The sequence below is a fragment of the Lacerta agilis genome, chromosome 2, assembly GCF_009819535.1.
Source record: "Lacerta agilis isolate rLacAgi1 chromosome 2, rLacAgi1.pri, whole genome shotgun sequence".
NCBI classification, from domain to species: Eukaryota; Metazoa; Chordata; class Lepidosauria; order Squamata; family Lacertidae; genus Lacerta; species Lacerta agilis.
Genome location: NC_046313.1, coordinates 75473977 through 75493327, shown reverse-complemented (window position 1 = coordinate 75493327; position 19351 = coordinate 75473977). Strand labels below are relative to the sequence as shown.

At 37.8% G+C, this 19351-nt stretch overlaps 1 protein-coding gene across 10 annotated transcripts in view; it reads left to right on the top strand.

Moving 5' to 3' along the window:
* IQSEC1 (IQ motif and Sec7 domain ArfGEF 1) overlaps nucleotides 1-19351 on the top strand; it is a 323964-nt gene that overhangs the window by 51929 nt on the left and 252684 nt on the right. For 9 of the 10 annotated variants that reach the window (XM_033140854.1, XM_033140852.1, XM_033140837.1 and 6 more), the window contains exon 2: nucleotides 13256-13285. The exons of the other annotated variant lie outside the window; for it this stretch is intronic. In XM_033140854.1, coding sequence (XP_032996745.1) covers nucleotides 13256-13285 — 30 coding nt within the window. The remainder of the gene's footprint in view (nucleotides 1-13255; nucleotides 13286-19351) is intronic. 10 annotated transcript variants of the gene reach the window in all.

Below are 19351 nucleotides of genomic sequence, written 5' to 3'. Positions count from 1 at the left end.
ATATTACGACTCAGTAGTTCTTCAAAATGCTGAAACGCAGAGGTTTTATCACAAAGGATGCAGATGTCATTTTGCTCTTCCGAATCTAACAGTTGTAACAAGTTGTTTCACTCCCTGCTGCGAAAAAGATATTGCTGGCAGCCTGAGTGAAAAGGAAGTTGAGGAGGAAAGCTGTCAAGAGTTGTTCTTTGTACTTTAAGGAAGACAAAAATGACAAGAAAACAAAAAGTAGTCTACATACAGAAAGCTTCTATGGAGTATTTAGCTTTATTTTATTTCCCAGTAGGGAATTATTTAAAGCATCATGTGTACTTACATAAATGCATGTTGTGATTGTGTAGCTTGGAAACCTCTGTTCACATGGAATGACTATGACGCTGAGGTTTGTCATGAAAGTAGTTGCAACATAAATTTATTGGAACTTAGTTCTATATATTTTCTAGCCGTAACAAAAAATTATAATGCATCTGCAAACTGGTCTATAATGCTTGTTGAGCATAATAAAATGAAATTCTCTACATGCTACAACTTTTCATAATCCAGGAGAGTTTCATGTATAAAATATGGCTATTGCAGAAGGCAGGGTTTTTCAAAAGACACGAACGTATCCCGAACAAGTAAATCCATAGTGTATTTAGTGTCTTGCAGATGCTGCCACTGGGAAAGGTTTACTTGTAAACTGCCCAGAGAGCTTTTATTGTTGTGCTGTATATAAATATTAAATGAATTAAGGGGATACATGACCAGATGTTCCTTTTGTTACTGAATTTTAGAACCTGCTCGATGGGAAAATTAGAAGCAGTTGTTGGGGAATAGTGCAGAGAATTGCAAACGATTTAGGCAAAAGGTCTGGGTTATATCTAGAGGCAACAGGGACAGAGCAGAAAGAGGTGATGTAAATTTTCTTAAATGTTGAGGAGAAAGTGGCTTTTGATGCTTAAAGCCAAGTTTCCTGAAGGTCAGACTAGAAAGTGGATTGCAATGTTGATAAAAACTGAAGAGTACTGCATACCACAGAAGTTTGAAAGAGAGGTTTTTTTTCTTTGTTACATTTAATACAGATGCTGATGAAATTAGATGGCTGTATGTCACAGAACTTGGCAAGACTTGGAAACACAATTATTTGTGAGATAAAGTAAAGTGTAAACATTGAAGGTGCAGACCAAAGTATTAATGAGTATGAAAATTTGGTTTAGAAATTGAATGAATGAATGAGTGGTGATGATGATGATTTAACAGTTTTGTGCCAGAGAGTGCAGGCTGAGTTTCCAACACTTTGAACAAGATAATCTCGGCATACAAGCAGGGATGGTTGGACTGGCCAGTAGTTAGGCTGCCCACGGATTGAATTCTTGCCCTGTACTATGGCAAACGGTGGCTATTTTTAACTCATCTCATTCTGGTTATTGTTATTGCTCCATTGCTTTGCCTTCAATCCTCGCTGCTAACACAGTAAAACATGGCTCCAAACCATGCTTTTCATTTGCAAACATTTGCCATAATTAGATAAAAATTTGCAAAACACTGAAGTGTCTTCCAAACAAAAAGCTGAAAGCATGCATTTGATTTGAATTGAGGAAGAGAATCATATCTCTGGAGTTGAATGGAAAAATACTAATTAATTAATTAATTAATTAATTATACCCTGCCTTTTTCCCTGACGGGACTCAAGGCAGCTTACAGATAAAAACAAGAACTGTTAAAACATAGAAATTGAATCATTAAAAAACAATTAAGCACTGATAGAATTTAAACCATATACATATATAAAATCTTATTTAAAACATACCAATAATTACAATAAAATAGCATGGAACCAGCACTTTAACTATAAGCAGTCAATTCACCAAAGCCTGTTGGAACAAGAAAGTCTTCAACTGCCAGTGGAAGGACAGCAAGGAGGGAGCCACTCTATCTTTCCCAGGAAAGCACTTCCATAGCCTGGGAGCAGCCACCAAGATGGCCCTGGAATCAGACAATAGGGCTTGGGTTAACATCGGAGCTAGAGCATATAAAGAAAATTAATAATTTTGAAATGTGTATTCAAACAATATTATACTTCAGTTGCTGGCATCCATTTGTCTCTGGAGACAATGGTGAGTAGGCCTTTGGAGTGGGCCTTTGGGGGCAAGGTCAAGCTGTTGGAAGGTTGCAGCACCTGAGCAAACTTCCGTTCCCACTGGCTTGTGGGACATCTTTGGTAGAAGAAAAGGCTAAAGAGTAAACCCAACACAAATCTGAAGTAGAGTCCCTAAGGCGATTGGATGGCATCTTGTATACTTCAGTATTCATTTTATAAAATGCCAATTGTTGTTTGCTTACATGCAATTTGCAACTCCCACAGAATTTAAAATACATTTTACTTATTTCGGTTATCTTGCCTTTCTTCTGTTGAACCAAATACATTGTATATAGGCAGTTTACCATCCAGACACTGGCCAGACCCAAACTTAATTATTTTCAGCAGGTTTGCTACCTCATATGCTTTCATGTAATGCCTGGTTTCTGAAGACAATACTAGATGTGACAGCAGGAGATCATATGGGGCAAGTTGTAGCTTTGTAATAATTTTTCTTTGAGGTGAGGCAGGGAATGACACAAGGGGAGGAGTTAAACCCAGCTTCACTTAATGCCGAGGCCTCAGTTGATTTGATCCCATCTCCTAAATCTGATATTAAACATCTAAGGAGAGAAGAGATGGGAGAGGATCAAACTCAGTTTGACCTTTTAAAAGCTCAGAGACCAGGACACGTATTTTAGATCTTGCTTTAAAAAGTGAGCAAAAGTTGAGTGCCCTTGGCCAGAACCAGCAGAGCTTTTCTACATAATCTTGTCATACTATTGCAACAATAACAACCCTTTACAAGCAGTATTTTTCATTAAGGTTTCACCTTGGAATGGTTTCTTGGCTAGGAATAATACAATTAGCTGCTTGCACGTCATATATATATATATATATAGAGAGAGAGAGAGAGAGAGCGCACACAGTGGTACATTATGGATGACATCCAAACTAGTGTGCCATCTAAACCTGCCCTTCAGTCCCTTGCTCTGTGAAAGAGACTTATTTTTCTGCTTCTTTCTTGGGGCTGTATGTTTCCCACTACCAATGGCTGGTCTTGGTATCACCTGGAAAGAACCCACTTAGGTTCAGGAAACTTCCTCAGTGACAGTCCATGAGATGCTGCCAAAAGAAGTATAGAAGTAGTGTGTGTTGCTATACTGTGGGCGTGGGAGCAGATGTGGCACTGGGTATATGAAATTAGGAGGGCATGAGGGAAATTATTATCTAGATTACTTGTTACCAGCAGGAGGCTGGAAGTTGCACATTTCCCATGCTGTTTTTCCTAAACTGGAAGATTGAGCATTTCTTTCTTTGTAGCTTGTATTGCCTGCATTTTCCTCTCCAAAATGGCCAGCAAAAAATGTACAAAAAACAAAACAAATCCTTATTTCTTCTTCCTCCCCCAAACGTTCATTCACCATTTAACTTTTAAGAGGTTAAACTGTATACACTGGAGAATATTGTCATTGCTTCCACTGACAAAACATTCATATTATTATAGACTGTACTTACAGTGAAGAAAGCACCACTCTTCCTAAGCAGAGATATTGTTTCATGCTGAGCCACTGGCTCTCAAGGATCCTTTCTGTGAATGTGGTACTGGCATGTTTATTTCTTGAAAATATTACTGATTGTAGCTAGTATGCCATAAACACTGTGTGAAATGCAGTTACCCCCAAAATGCAATTTCGACCCCAGTTAGTACTGTGTGGTGTTTTATTTGTAGTCTTGCATAGTTTTTCTGGACTACCCAGTTATCCAGGATAGCTGGATGTGTCTATCTGAGATGGTTTAATAAAGCCTAGTATATAGTAGCCTCTCCCAATTTTGTGTCCTCCAGATGTTTTGGGCCAAAACTCACTGGTGATTGGTCCTGCTGGCTACAACTGATGCAAATTGTGACCCCCTCAAAAAAAAATGTTAAAGTACTGTTATTACTTTAGCAAAAGCTTTATTAGCAACTGAGCAGATTCATTTTGATGTATTGCATTCAGATAAGAAAATGACTTCTTAATTTGGAATTAACTGTGTGTATTCATGTCCAATGCATGCAGTGGTTTCTACTGGAGCTCCTCCATATGTTTCTCTTTCATCAATCCTGGTTGTGCATCCATAGGTTGCCTAAATCATTTAAATATTGTAATATTGATTTTGATGTTAGTGGCGAGTATGGGCCAAGTAGTTGTTTTCCAAGAAGTGGTGCCAAAGCCATATGCTTTGCAGCTGGTTCATCATCTTCTGGGCAGGATGGACTCATTGCAAAATTCAGCCCAGAGGGAGGGAGGGAAGGAGGGAGGGAGAGAGAGAGGGAGGGAGGGAGGGAGAGAGGGATATGTGCCATGAATAACATAAATGTGAAGTATGATATATGGTAAGGAAACTAAATGTTTTTAAAACACTTCCTAAATTTGGCATAATACTTTCATTATGACCACACCAAGGGACAGATAAGATTATCTATGTTCTCTATTACAGAAAATACTTTTCTAAATATTAAGACAATGTTAGACACTAATTGTGTCCAAGCAGCATTATAACTTACCTAAACAGCACTTTGTTTAGTGCTTTTCAGACTATGTTGGACTCTTACATAATAGCCCTAATACAACAGAACCTACCTGCAATATCAGGCTTCTTCATGGCCGGTTCTGACTTTTAAACAGCTGTTCCAGTAGCTGAGACTGCATACTTACTAATTTTCCCAGTTATCAGGGCTCATCCAGACTTCTTTTTGCACCATGCTTTCCAGGCACAGGTCTGTGCTTTAAAGATTTAAAGTTCCATGTCCTGGCCTTTTGTTGTCCCAGTGCTTTCCCTAGGAAAACCTGCATTTTACCGCTGAATCAAAGCAAAGGGTAATTCGCTGAAATCTCAGTTACTGTTTGCCCCAGTTCAGTGGTAAAATGTGGTTTTTACTGTGGAAGTTGCCAGAGCAAAACAACAACAACAACAACAAAACCACCCAGACCTGTGCCTAGAAATGTGGCACAAAACAAAATCTGGATGAGCTCCGAGATTACCAATCTAGGAGGGAAGGATTGGCAGGATAGCTGATTTCAGCTTCCCTCTCCCATTTAGCATGCCTGCCTCCTTGAATGGATTATGAGAGCTATTGCCAGTAATCACATAGTGATTATGTGGATACAGTCCTGGCTGATCAAGCTTTACCTGTTAGGAATTCATTTGCAGCCCCTCATCCAGGTAGGAATACTTTTGTGGAGGTCTGCTTTTGCACATGTGTGCCCTAGATGAATTGAGGTGATTATCCAGGACCATCAGAATTTAACAAGGACAACTTTTCTAATAAACATTGAAACATTGAAAATGTGGCTTTGTAGATATCCAATTGCTACAGATTTTGTTGCAGTCTTGTTATATTATATAGATATAGGTTAGATTATATAGGTAGTCACCTAAGGAGCTATCTGAACAGATTATAAATGTTACTAGGGGGGAAGGGGAGAGAATTGGATTATAAATGGAAACAGTAACTTCTACAGATTTCAGCTACCACCCACAGCGACTGGCCGTTAATCTCCAATATAGGGTTAAAATGGATAAACTAGCTAACTTAAATGCTAAGTAATTAAGAAAATCTTATAAAGAGTCTCTGTCACAGTGTTGTGTGTTTTTTTTAAAAAAAACATATATATGTTCTCCATTCCTGTTATCTCTCCTCCCCACCCCACCCCCCCAAAAAAATTGATCAAAAGAACTATCACACACAATTATTGGCTGCTTTTTGAAAAAACATTTTCAATATTATGAATCTTTGATTATGAGATGGCTAAAAACATTGTTATTGTTGATGTTAAAGGTAAATTACCTGCTGTCAGAAAGAACTAGGCTACAGTTATAAAGGCATATCCAAAGGTTTGGGCATCCAAACAGACTGAGTTAAGGCTCTTCATTTGTCTCAGTCCTTATGGAGCGGGGGAGAGTTGGTCTGTCCTGTCCCACTTTTGAGGAATTTTTACACTGCATGCCAGCTAAGAAACATTGACTTCATTTGCACATAACACCCTAACCGTGACTTAGCACAACCTTGGCTTAGCACACATGAGCAAAATTTGTGCAACCCCTAGGAAGGGATTGGGGCCACTTTGCTCCTCCTCCGGTCTTCCTGCTACTGTGCTGCACTATACTAAATCATAGCTTGGCTTAGCGTGTCATCTAAACCTTGGCTGGTGATTTATCTCTTTCTTCACAAATCTTGGATATAGCTTATGGTTTGTCTGGAAAGAGCTAAACTGCAAGCCCATGTTAGGATCATATGGTAAGTCAAAACATGGTTTCACACGGTATAGCAAGAGAACAACCAGTGGTGGAGCAAAGTAGCCACGATCTCCTCTCCGTGAGCTCACATGTTGCTCATACATGTTAAATTATGCTTGTGTTACATGCAGAAAGAATCATAGTGTTTATAGAAGTATTCCACTGGGAAAATATTGTCTGGATTTTGAGCAGGTATGAAAATATCCCCATAACACGAGTCATACCGTTGATGCTGACTGTTTAAGCTACATGCATATGATGGTATGTTGCACTTCACTGGGTCGGGCAAGGGTCTTAAAGAGACCTCAGAAAAGGTTTGAGCCTTGAGGGGTGCACCATAGGTTAGGCACCCCTCAAGTACAGTATCACAAGCTTGCCAAATATAGCATCATACAACAGTGCTAATAATTCTTTGGTTGGTTGTTTTGGTTGGTTGGTGTATAAAGAAGAAGAAGAAGAGTTTGGATTTGATATCCCGCTTTTCACTACCCAAAGGAGTCTCAAAGCGGCTAACATTCTCCTTTCCCTTTCTCCCCCACAACAAACACTCTGTGAGGTGAGTGGGGCTGAGAGACTTCAGAGAAGTGTGACTAGCCCAAGGTCACCCAGCAGCTGCATGTGGAGGAGCGGAGACACGAACCCGGTTCCCCAGATTACGAGTCTACCACTCTTAACCACTACACCACACTGGCTCCCGATAAACTCCCACATAGAGTAAATAAACACTATATTCTGACCAGGAGTATTTCTTTTTAGATAACCAACCAGCTGGACTGATGGGATGTTTAATCCCCTATTTCTGTCCCCCTGAATTGGCTATAGTTACTTAGGATATTGAGTTTTTCTGATTTTCGCTTGCCATGTGTCTCCATATGTTATGCATATATTTTTTTTTATAAAGTTCAAGTAAAATTTTGTGTTCAGTCGTTCTTTTCATTTCAAATAGTTAAGTTTATACTATGGTTTTGCATGTTAAATGTTCCTTTTCACTTCAGTAATCCCTGTGGTAATTTCTTTTGGCAAAATAATTTGCTGATTGTTTTAAGCCTAAAAGCTCTTTGACACTTAAGAGATTTGGGGCATGGATTATAAAGTGCTGTTTAATCTTCACCTACGGATCCATTGTCTATGGATTATTGATGCAGTTAAGTCATTATGTCTAAGTCTGAACCTTTTAAATTTTCAGACCTGAGACTGAGAGTATAAATTGAACCTACAAATTGAAATATAGAAGGCTCCCATCTAAGGTTCTTGTCGCACTTCTTAAAGTCTTAATTCCTTCATTTGTCTGCTCGGACCGTCTTGAGAATAAACAATGCAGATCATGATGCAGTTTAATTGTGCAAACTAATAATTATTTGGATGTTTTGAAGGGGTCCTTCTGCCTATCGTATAAACTACATTGTACAAGTAAAGTCTTCCACATTTCCCCCCTTTTTAAATTCTGAGATCTCTTCCAGTGGTAATCATGGTCTATTTGATCAAAGGTGTGGTCATTTTAGAACACCAGCACCCTGTGCACTAGAACCTTGTCAACCTGTCAAAAGCATATTGAAACAGATTATACAAGAATATAAAGTGACAACTCCTTTTCTTAGTATATTAAGATTTTTAAAGAAACCTAAAGGATGCATGCAGCAAAGTGTTAAGACTGATGAGCCAATGTCTAGTTTCTTCTGAGTTCAGCAGCGAAAATACATGTCATAGTTGCAATCTAGGGTAAAAAAGGGGGGTAAAAATGATAACACCACACAGAATGCTGTTTATTCAATGGAGGCTTCCCATGGAGAGAATATTTGCAAATTAGTCTCTTTTTCTTGCAGCACCTCATGCCACTTTCCACACTGTTCGTGAGAGGCTGCTAGTCATATGGAACACATAGTGGGATTCAGGTGGTTGCAGAGAGAAGGGGAAATTGTTTAAAATTGCCACCCACCCCAGTTCCATTCATAGAATGGAATACTCTGTTGAGTACACAGGACACTGGCCAAGGAAATTTCATTTCTGACTCTTAAATGCATATTCTGTTATTTGGAGGGGGGAGTTATGTTGCTTGATCTTAGCATCTTCTTAGTATTGAATAGATTGAATAATTCGCTATTAGTAATATCTTATATTATGCTAGTATCTAAGTGCCAAAAGGAAACCACAACTTCCTGTTCAGTCTCCATTTGAAAGCAACTACTGCACATTAGCAACAAAATTAGTGTTGCATAATGCCATCAGATTTACTTCCTACTCTACAGATATGTTTAAGCGTGACCCTCTAGAGGGCAAAGCTTGGTTAAGCAATCCATATATTGACTCAGAAACAAATGCAACTGTAGTTATTAGCTTTAGGCAGTGCCACTCACTGAACACTATTTAAATGCTAAATTCAGTTCCTAACAATAGCTAAATAAAACATTTAGGTTGGACTATAGTGAAATCATAGCCATGTTAATATTTATTGAACAAGCATTGTCATTGTGTTTGTCAGATAACACGTGATTCCAAGCATATGGGGCAGCAAGAGAGGTGTCTTTCAAGGGAGCAGAGACCTTTGGACATTGGGTGGTGGAGCTGTGGGAATCAAGATCATGGGCAGAAGGCCAGGGCTTTGGCATAAGGACAAGGATCCTGTGAATGTCACATGAGAGACATAAGGTGAATAATTTTTGCAGTAGCATGCTAAACAGATATGAGAGGGCTGAGATGAGATAGTGGAATACCAGAGATAAGAAAGTTGCAGTAGTAAAATCAAAAGAAGTTTATTTTGTTTATGAAGTCAAATTGTAGAAAAGGTAAATTTTCTGGAAGATAAATTAGCTGTAATTGAATTGTTCCTGTTCCTATTTGTTGCTGAACAATTTAGGGTGAAGATCATGTTATATGCAGTTTTCTACTTCATACTTTCTTCAAGAGACTTCAAGCAATTTTAATTTTAGTTTCAAGGTTGTCTGTTTCATAGTTGGGTACAATTGTTTTTATTCTGTTTTCGTTCTGTGTTTGAGACATCTCATCTTGAAATGGGCTAAAATCCCTGCTAGGAGAAAAATGACAGCTTTATAGTTGCTTTAACCATAATATTATATCATGTTGCAAACTTGGTTATAGTCCAACTGAGTAAACTTGATTTTGTTACATATGGCTTTGTTGTTGAAAAATAACTCCAGAACATTAAGCTCTGTTCAAAGGAGTACTAAGCATGGCTCTGAAAGTATTGACCAGAAGAAAGGAGATAGATAATAGTGTGTACTGAAATAAACCGCTAGAAACTGCAGCCATGAACATGAAATGCATTACAGTGGTACCTCTGGTTACGCACTTAATTCGTTCTGGAGGTCCGTTCTTAACCTGAAACTGTTCTTAACCTGAAGCACCACTTTAGCTAATGGGACCTGCTGCTGCTGCTGCGCCGCCAGAGCACGATTTCTGTTCTTATCCTGAAGCAAAGTTTTTAACCTGAAGTGTTATTTCTGGGTTAGCGGAGTATGTAACTTGAAGCGTATGTAACCTGAAATGTATGTAACCCGAGGTACCACTGTAGTCAGAAAGCGAGATGAAGAATAGCTGGAGTTCAGTGGGAAGCAGTTTCCCCAGGACCATGGACAGCTCTGAGCAAGCAGATGGTTGGCTTCAACAGAGCTAAGGCTCAAAATTTACACTATGCCGTTTGTGTGCAAGAGTTTTCTTACACAAATAGCCAGCATAGGGGAAAGGGGCTGATTCAGATTGGCACCCTGGCTTTGGGATAGGGGGTGTTAAGTCTTTGCCCCATGTGGTTCCAATCCAGATTGGGCTTCCTGTGCCTGCTATTAGCACAAGAAAGAAAAATATCTCTTATTCAGTTCAATGGGAGATATTTTCCACCATGCCAATTGCAGCTACAGAGGGGCCAACTCAGATAAGAATCACAGAGGGAGGCAAATGGTTCAAGACCCCTTCACTGCCAGTGCCCTGATCTAGGTGTGGTCCACACATTATTAGTGAAAGAATAATCTTGCACTCAAGCAAGAACCGTGTTAGCAACATGTTTAGTTCTGCTCTAGGACCAAATAATCTGGTGCAGGCCTTGATGTCCCAACTTCCCCTTAGAGCAGGTTCAACTAGATTCAAAGTGATGGAATCAAAAGTAGTATGCATAGGGCTTTCAGACAGTTTCTCATCCAGGCCTAGAGCTGCTTAGATAGCAGTGTGCTTCAAGAACAGTCTGGTTTTCAATAATTGTTCAAAAATATCATTGTATCTTGAAATATTTGTTTTTGATACATATGGTGCTCTGCACAAATAGATTTTATTAGATAGTCTGCCCCTTAAGATGCTTATCATTTAGTCCACAAGCCCATTTGGCAAGTAGATAATCTTAGGGATCCAAAATCCATTACTTTTCAAGGAGGTGCATAAATGTATCGTTTGTACCCACAGCAATATATATATATATATATATATATATATATATATATATATATATATATATATATATATATATATATATATATATATATATACACACACACACACACACACACACACACAGTATATATATATGCTGTGGGTACAAACGATACATTTATGCACCTCCTTGAAAAGTAATGGATATATATAATGGTATCCCAGTGACTGATCTCTCATATATCGCATTCTCCATCCTCAAGCCTGCATTTTTAATTTTTAATTTGCCTATTCCTCCCACTTCTACATTTTGCTGTGACATCCAGTCCTACTGCCCTGGGAATCCTGATTGTCCTTTGCAGGGTAGGGTATAAACTTAGAAATAAAATTATCTGGTTTGAGCAGTCGCTGCAGTCAAAGATTGCAAACCAGAATTGTAGTGTGTGTTGACTCTAAGACAATAGTAGGGAAGGGAGTTTTATGCTACTGGAGTGAAATGCTAAGTATATTTCCTAAGGAGGAAAAATAGAACATCCTTTCCTCCTAATATTCTGAAGAGTATACTGACTAAAAATTGTTTGTTTGTTTGTTTTAAAAAATTAATCAATGTAATTTTTTTCTTTATTTATATGCAATACCATTTTGCTACCAAATCTCATTTTTAAAGGCTGATACTTAAAAGAAAAAAATGTAGAAGCGAAAAAATCAAAATCAATATATGTTTATCATCCTATCTTCAAAAGTCTGAAGGCACAGATACATGCCTGTGACTCTAGTAATGTATACAGTTTTAATATTTCATGAATAAGATGAGCATCCAGTGGAGAATATATAAGATCATTTGCCTGAATCTGTCAAAAGTCTACATCAGTTTTTCTCTTTTTACTTAGCAACATTGAATTTTGTGTATGTGTGTGAATGACATTAATCTCACATTCTTTTTTTAAAAAACCATGTACATAAGAGGGAAAAGGAGATTAGGTGATTCAGAAGCATCCAAAAGCATCCTTCATCTCCCCCCTGCATCACTTTTAAATTGAGATTCACATGCAACATAGGAAGCTCAAAAGCTCTCTTCACATGTACAGAACCTGGTCAGTCTTTTGGGATCTTTCTTGGGATTGCACCCTAGCCATTTAATATCCTTTTATTTTTCTTGATGGAAATACCATCATATCGGCTTTCCCTTGGATTTTATTGTATCCATCGCTGTTCATTCAGTGAAAAACACTACTCTACTTCAGCTTTGACTTTGTTGGCACTAAATGCATTTGATCATATTTTATTCTACAATGTGTGGGTTTTTTGTTTTTTGTGTTGTTTTTTTAAAAAAACACCATTTAATACTAAAACCCGGAATAGGAAACAAATGTGGATAGTATAATGTGCTACTAGTATTCTTTGTCTGGAATTGGGTGTGTGTGTGTTTTAGCTAACAAATATATAATGTGGATATTCAATACTAAATACAACAGAAGGCATTTTATGAAAGGTCAGGAGTTGTGTGAGCATCGCATAATAGAGGTCAATGTTATTTAGTGGGCTTCTGGCCACATAATATTCTCTGTACTAGAAGCGGCAAGTATAAATCAGAGACAAACTACACACGGTGCTTGGCATATAGTTTACTCAAGCCTGCAAGATTGTTCTTTAATTTGGAGGGCAAGGTATATTGGCACCATGGTGTGCAAGGCAGAGGGAATTGAACCTTTTGCCCTCACTGCAGTCATGATCAGTATTGAGAGCACAAGTGGCAGGCATCTGTGAAGCTAATTTGTGATTGCAAAGTGTAAGCATATCCCTGCACACACACACACACACACACACATTGGCTCTTTCTAAAAAAGGGGGTTGTGAACACTCCCCCAGTTGTGATCCCTCTCCCTTTTCCACATCCCTCACTGGCTGTGCTCCACAACCTCCGCAAGTGTTTTTTCGTTCTACCGAAATGTGTTCTTGAACTGCAGTGATTTCCTTTTTTCTTTTCTGGATGGAAAGGGATGTGTGCAGAAACCTTTGGCTAGATGTAGCCTGCTCTGCAAAGGAAGAGTAGCACCTACTGCCTTGCCCGTTTTGTCTCTGGACCTGACAGTTTCTGTTATGTGGTCCCCATAAGGTTACTCATGAGGTAATTTGGCTCTGAAGCCCATAAAGGTACTCCAGCCCTGTAATCAAAGTGAAATATTTCACTTTCCAGGACAAATTGCCGCTCATTTGTTCCTCAGATGAGCGCCTAAAGGTTCATTCAGTTGTGTGGATACTGGCAGTCTACACTACATTGGTTTTAATTGGGTATTCATTCAAATGTGCATGCCATTCCAACTAATCTTTCTAGACCACACATTAGACCATTGTTGTTTTTCCCTTGCTTGCTACTGTGTGAAGGTAGCTTTACATCTCTCATTAGTAACAGCTTCAGGGTCAAAACGTACTAGTGAATAAATATCGTCAAAATCTGCTAGCGAATAAATATAGTGATAGACACCAGCTTCTGCTGTGGAGTTCAAATTGGTAATCTGATTTTTACAATTTATTTTACAGGTCTGAAGGTGAAAGTTCAAGAAGCATCAGGTATGTATCTGTACAGTGTCTCTTGAACTATTTTATTATTACAAACACATGTCCTGAATTTTGGCTTGATACTGAACCAACATGGATAAAACAATTCTTTTAAAAAAGCTGTACTTTACAATATCAAACCTTTTGTTTACACTTTAATGCTGTAATTGTAAATGTACTTTACAGCAGTGTTTTTCAACCTTTTTTGGGCAAAGGCACACTTGTTTCATGAAAAAAATCACGAGGCACACCACCATTAGAAAATGTTAAAAAATGTTAAAAAATTTAACTCTGTGCCTATATTGACTATATATAAAGTATATATATAAAGTATATATATAATTTTTCAATTTTCCCCACGGCACACCAGGCAACATCTCGCGGCACACTAGTGTGCCGTGGAACACTGGTTGAAAAACACGGCTTTACAGTATCAAACCTTTTTTTACACTTTAATGCTGTAATTGTAAAATTAGACATCTCTGTTTTCTTAAACATGCCAAAGTTTTCTTTTTTAAAGTTAAGAATAACTAAAATAACATAACATTGCATGTAAGGAAGTTTTCTGCACTTGAAGGAAGCCAAGATTCTGCAACTTACAGCATCCACAGACAGGTGTGCTTCACATGCAATTACATGTAAAATTAATTTCTTACTAGATTAGATTTTAATTGCCTGCTGCCTTAAAAAAAACATTAGCTTTTTAGAAAGTATTTTCCAGAATACATATGCTTGAGAGATTTGAATGATTTCATTTCCAGCTAAAGATATGTGTTGTTATGTTGCCACAACTGTAAATCTTTGCACATTTGGCTCTCTTTTCTGTACTTGAAGGAAGCCAAGTTTTTCAACTTTCTAAGACCACCTTGTTAGTTAAACTGTAAGAATTGTCACCTGATACCAACTGGTTTTTCTATGCATCGAGTTAGGTACCTTTGTATTTGCTTCTCATAGATTCTTTTGTTTCCAATGAGACTATAATTAGGTCTTTTATTATTGCAGTTTGTGGTAGATGCAGTCTGAACTTGGTTGTTCCAGTATGTGACTTTAGCTACGATTAATTCTTTCTTTTTTTTAACCTTTTTCACTTTTAACAAATCTTACAAATGCTATGTGTTGGCTGGCAATTTCAATATTTTGAATGGTCTCAGGTTTTCTTGAATTGCAGGAAAATACTGGTAGTCCAACATTACTTGAGTTTTAAAACATGCATCCACCATTTCCATGGGTTAGTTACATTTTTATATTAAAATTGTTTTGTAAAAGCAGTAATCATATGCTTACCTGTTGGAGCAGGTGTGTAGTCTCAGTGAAACATTTATAGCATTAATTTATTTTATATTGGTTTATCATTACTCTAAGAATATTCTGTAGATAGGCTGAATTACTTACATAGGTTATTGGATAAGGAGGAATGCAAATTTATATTAACACAATTTCAGCATGTTTTTTTTAAAAAAAATGTTGATTTAAACATAGTTGGACATTATGAAAATATATTAATATGATGGACTTTTAATTCATGGTAAACAAAAACAATTTAGTATTTGGTATGCTCTGTGTTCAAACCCATAACAGTCATTATGTCAGTCATGCAATGCACTATTTAAACCTAAATGTATGTACCTCTTCATATGCTGTAGCATCTTGGAGCTAAAATAAGTGTGTGTATGTTTTTAAATATAAAATGAACTTGTTCAGCCAAAGCTAAGCATCCTTAAATATCACTGATCTCTGTGCTTCAGTTGGTGTGTTTCAGTTTGTTCCACTGAAATGTTCAGTTGGACTTGAATTGTTCAACTGTGCCTGGATTGGTACCTTAAATATTTAGCTAATCTGGCAAATAATCTATAATGTATATTGAAAACTCTACCCACCAATTTCTAGAAATAACAGCTTTAAACTGTCCTGATGCTTGGCTCTTGGCATATATTGTATAGGTCCTTATATTAAGTGGAAGCTGCTAACTTACCTTCTAACATTACAGTTCAGATGACAGGAGGAATCCTTGCTTCTGTACATAGCACTGTTATCTGTGGAGTCAAAGGGTGTTTCATATGTTTTAGTACATCCTGTTTTACCACTGTAAATATATATAAATGGGATTCTATGATAAAAGTTCTCTCACTCCTTAGTGTCATACTTGCAGATGACTTAAATTAGCAAATTGTCTGAGGCTATGGATGTTTATTCAGAAATGAGCCCCACTAAGTTTAAATCAACATACTTAAAATGGCAGTCTTAGGATATTTTTCTCAATATAGACTTAATAATGCAAACTTCAGGTTGTTTTACACCAGGGAATGTGTTTTCTGTGTTCTGCAACAGATATCCCAATTTAATATTTATCAGTAAGATCTTTAAAAAGAATTTAAATGTCCATGAGTGTGAGAGGCATATTATTATTTCCATTTCTATATACCACGCAGATACTTAATATTCATAGGCTCTTCTGCTGCATTGTATATTTGCCATCATTCATTGCTTTCCTCTCACATCACAATCATTAACAGTGTGAGATGTTACTAGGGGTATTTAAAAGTATGCAGTTTAGCAGAGTGATAATTAAGTCGCTTATTAAGGGCAAAGATCATGTTGCTGCTTCTGAGCAAAGGCTTGATTGCAGGCCATTTTATTTAGCTTGTGGCTAACGTGATATAAACTCCTCTAAAGGAAGTAGAAAACTAATGGCCCTGAACCAATATAGAGTAGAAAAGAGATGCAAAGTACTGTAAGAATAGCTTTTATATCAGTTGAATAACTGGTAACACACTAATTAAAAGGGGAGGAGAAAGAGCACCCCACAGATCTTAAGTGTGCCTTCTTTGCGGTTTACTAGCTGCCAAATATTAACTAATAAAATAATTACTAGAGTGAAATTAGTAGAGTAAATATTTCAAATGTTACTACTGAGGGCTTTTATTCAGTAATATAAAAGCTATATCTAACCTAGTCCACTATTCCAACATCCAAACACTATAGGTGTCTTATTAAGGATCAAATAAGATGTAGATGTCCTAGTGCAAGGGGAGAACAGCGGCAAGACTTGGATTGCTCAGGTACACTGGCAGAACCAACCCAGCACTTCCACTGGTGTGCTTGTGAACTTGCCACCACACTACCTTGCATCATCTCAGCAACTGGCAACACTGCTGTTGAGAGACCAGTGCCGCCCCATGTTGCTAGCTCCTCCTGCCTATGAGAGTCCCCTGGGCTGCCAAGTTGATGAGGTAGATATACTCATGAGGGACTGACTATGCTACTAGAAAGGTATGCATAGCAACTTCAGCTGAACCTACAAGCCTGCCACAATGAGCAGCATGTGAGTCTATCTGCAAGTAATTTGGCAATTTTCCTATGTGTCACAGTGAATCTCCTTCTGAAGAACCATCTGAACAATATCACAGACCTGCCACATTGCTTCCTTCTTTACTTTGGAATTCTGTTTGCCTTCTCCGTGATGAATGTCAAGCTAGCCATTTTCTCACCATAGCTCGTATCTGACTCCTTACATTCTGAGTAGGATAACTCAAAGTACCAGCCCAAATTAATGGACAAGCTGTGGAGGGCAAGGTACATTTTATCATATCAGGTGGACTTGCCCAGGGATTTATAAGGTTTGGAATAAGGTTTTCAGTTGATTACAAGAGAGATGTTGGCACGAGATCCACTTATGGTACTGTTGTCCATTACCAATGATGGAGACAAAATGATAGGCCTACTTTACAGGAGTTAATGTTTTCCATTTTTATTGCGGTCCATATGGTGGTAGCCTGAAATTTGAAATTTGTAACAGCTAATTTGCTTGGAGGCGTGGTATTTTCAGATTTGGTTGGTGGCATTTATGAAAAAATAACTTGTCAGTTGAATGAAGAAAGGATTCAAGGGAAAAAAGGTTTTATTTGAAATGGTTTTGTTCTATTAAATATGGGTCTGTCAAAAAGCATGATGGGTGTTCTTCATCAAACCATGTGGCTTTATGGAGTGAGATTAGAGGCGGATTGAATTAATTTTTCTTCCTCTTTATGCTTGGCTAGTTGATTCCTTTTTTGATGTTTTCCTTTATGCTTCACTTAGTGCTTATTTGTTCATGTGTTATAAATTGTATATTTAAGGGAGATTTTGTTAGTTACCTGTTTTGCTACCTGTTTTGCTCCTATATTTGCTGCAACAAAACATACCGTATATGCTTTGAGTCTTTTTTATTTCTTTGCTTGTTTTTCTTTGATATGGAAAGTCTTAATAACCTGTTCTTAATGCCCTAGATAGATAGATAGATCAATCAATCAATCAATCAAGTAAATAAATTATGCTATAATAAACTTCAACACGAAGAAGAGATGTGAAAGATGTTCCTGGTTTCACTAGTAAATTTGGGTTTCTTGGTACCCTAAATTAGTAGTACAGTGGAACCTCGCTCCTCCTTATGAACGCTTCGGGTAACGAGCTCCACTAACCCGGAAATAGGTGTTCCAGGTAGCGAACTTGGCCCTGGGATGCGAGCGGAAGTCATGCAGTGGCAGCAGAAGGCCCCATTAGTGAAAGTGCACCTCAGGTTAAGAATGGTTTTGGGTTAAGAACGGACCTCAGGAACGAATTAAGTTAGTAAACGGAGGTACCACTGTAGTAGTTGTAGTAGTAATAGTAGTAGTCCCTCCCTCCCTCCCTCCCTCCCTCTCTCTCTGTGTGTGTAACTTCTAGTCAAATCATTGCTGTTTTCTTTTGACCTTGAATTTTCAACCATGTTTTTGTTAACATATTTCAGTAGATTAAATACTTGCATGCACACCTGAAGAGATGAGTAGGCATTTTCACTTCTTTGGCATGCGAATCAAGGATGTGAAGGCACCTTCATGCTGCTTGAGAATCTGGTCATTCATGTGTGAAATAAACATCAGTATCGCATAACCAAGATATGAGTTGAATTTGTGGGGATACTATTATTAGAGAATTCACTTGAGAGCTGGAGATATGCAAGGTCATGCACTTTACGTAAAACATTTATTAATATTAATAACCCTGTAGTGGAAGACTCAAGTTGTCCCCCTAGGTAATTTCACACAGGGCTATCTGGGTAGAAATTCGTCAAAATATCTATATCAAAGTGTTAACAAGCTAATGATAAAAATACGTGCTTTGGTTCCACAGAACTGACCCCGTACAAAATGCTTCGTAAGCAGCCATCTTTGTACTTTGTAGAACAGATAGAATGTGAAACGAGTGGTCTTTCAGCTGAATAGATGCTTTATTAAGCATAAAAATCAGTACATACAAAATAGCTTCCAAAAGTATATTCTTATTCTGAACTTTGTACTAAAATGTATAAAATTATGTTTTAAGCATTCAAGTAAATCATACCAGCAATCTTGATTTGTAATTTCTAATAACAGAATGATGTCACAATCCATTTAAGGTGAAATACTTTTAAATCACATGGCTTTCAATGGGGGATTTAAATGTGATTAGTTTACTTCCACTGTGTCATGCTGTGACACACTCCCTCAGTAAAGATGGGAACAGAGCAACATGACTGAGTCTGGGGCGACTTAACCCTGCCCTCTCCCTGTCAACAACAACCAAGAATTCAGGGTTCTCTATATGTGGTGGCATATAATATAAACCCACAACAAGGGCTGTTGATAGTAGGCTTCATTTGACAACTTGTTCCCTGAACTAGATATATTTTAAAGTGGGGGCACAATGAAAATGGAAACTATTATTATTAGCAAACATTCAAAGAGGGATAAAGCTTGATTGTTTTACTAGTAAAGGCACAGCACTTACTTTATTTCAGAAACACTTGTTTCAGGTTTAAACAAGAACTCCACAATAGAACTGTTTCTATTAAAACAATTTCTTCCTAGAATGGCTATCTGCTTTTTACTCCTTCTATAAAACTCCTGTAGCCCCTTACTACATCATTTTCCTCCACCTGGGAAAATTAAAGAGGTTTATCCTGCCTGACAAACTCCTAAGTACACCTAACTACTTCCGTAGCTGGGCCCTGACTGCCAGTTAAATAGTTATGTTTTCTCCTGCCTGGCTGTTTCTCCTCCCCTGCCATGATTGGCTAAGGGT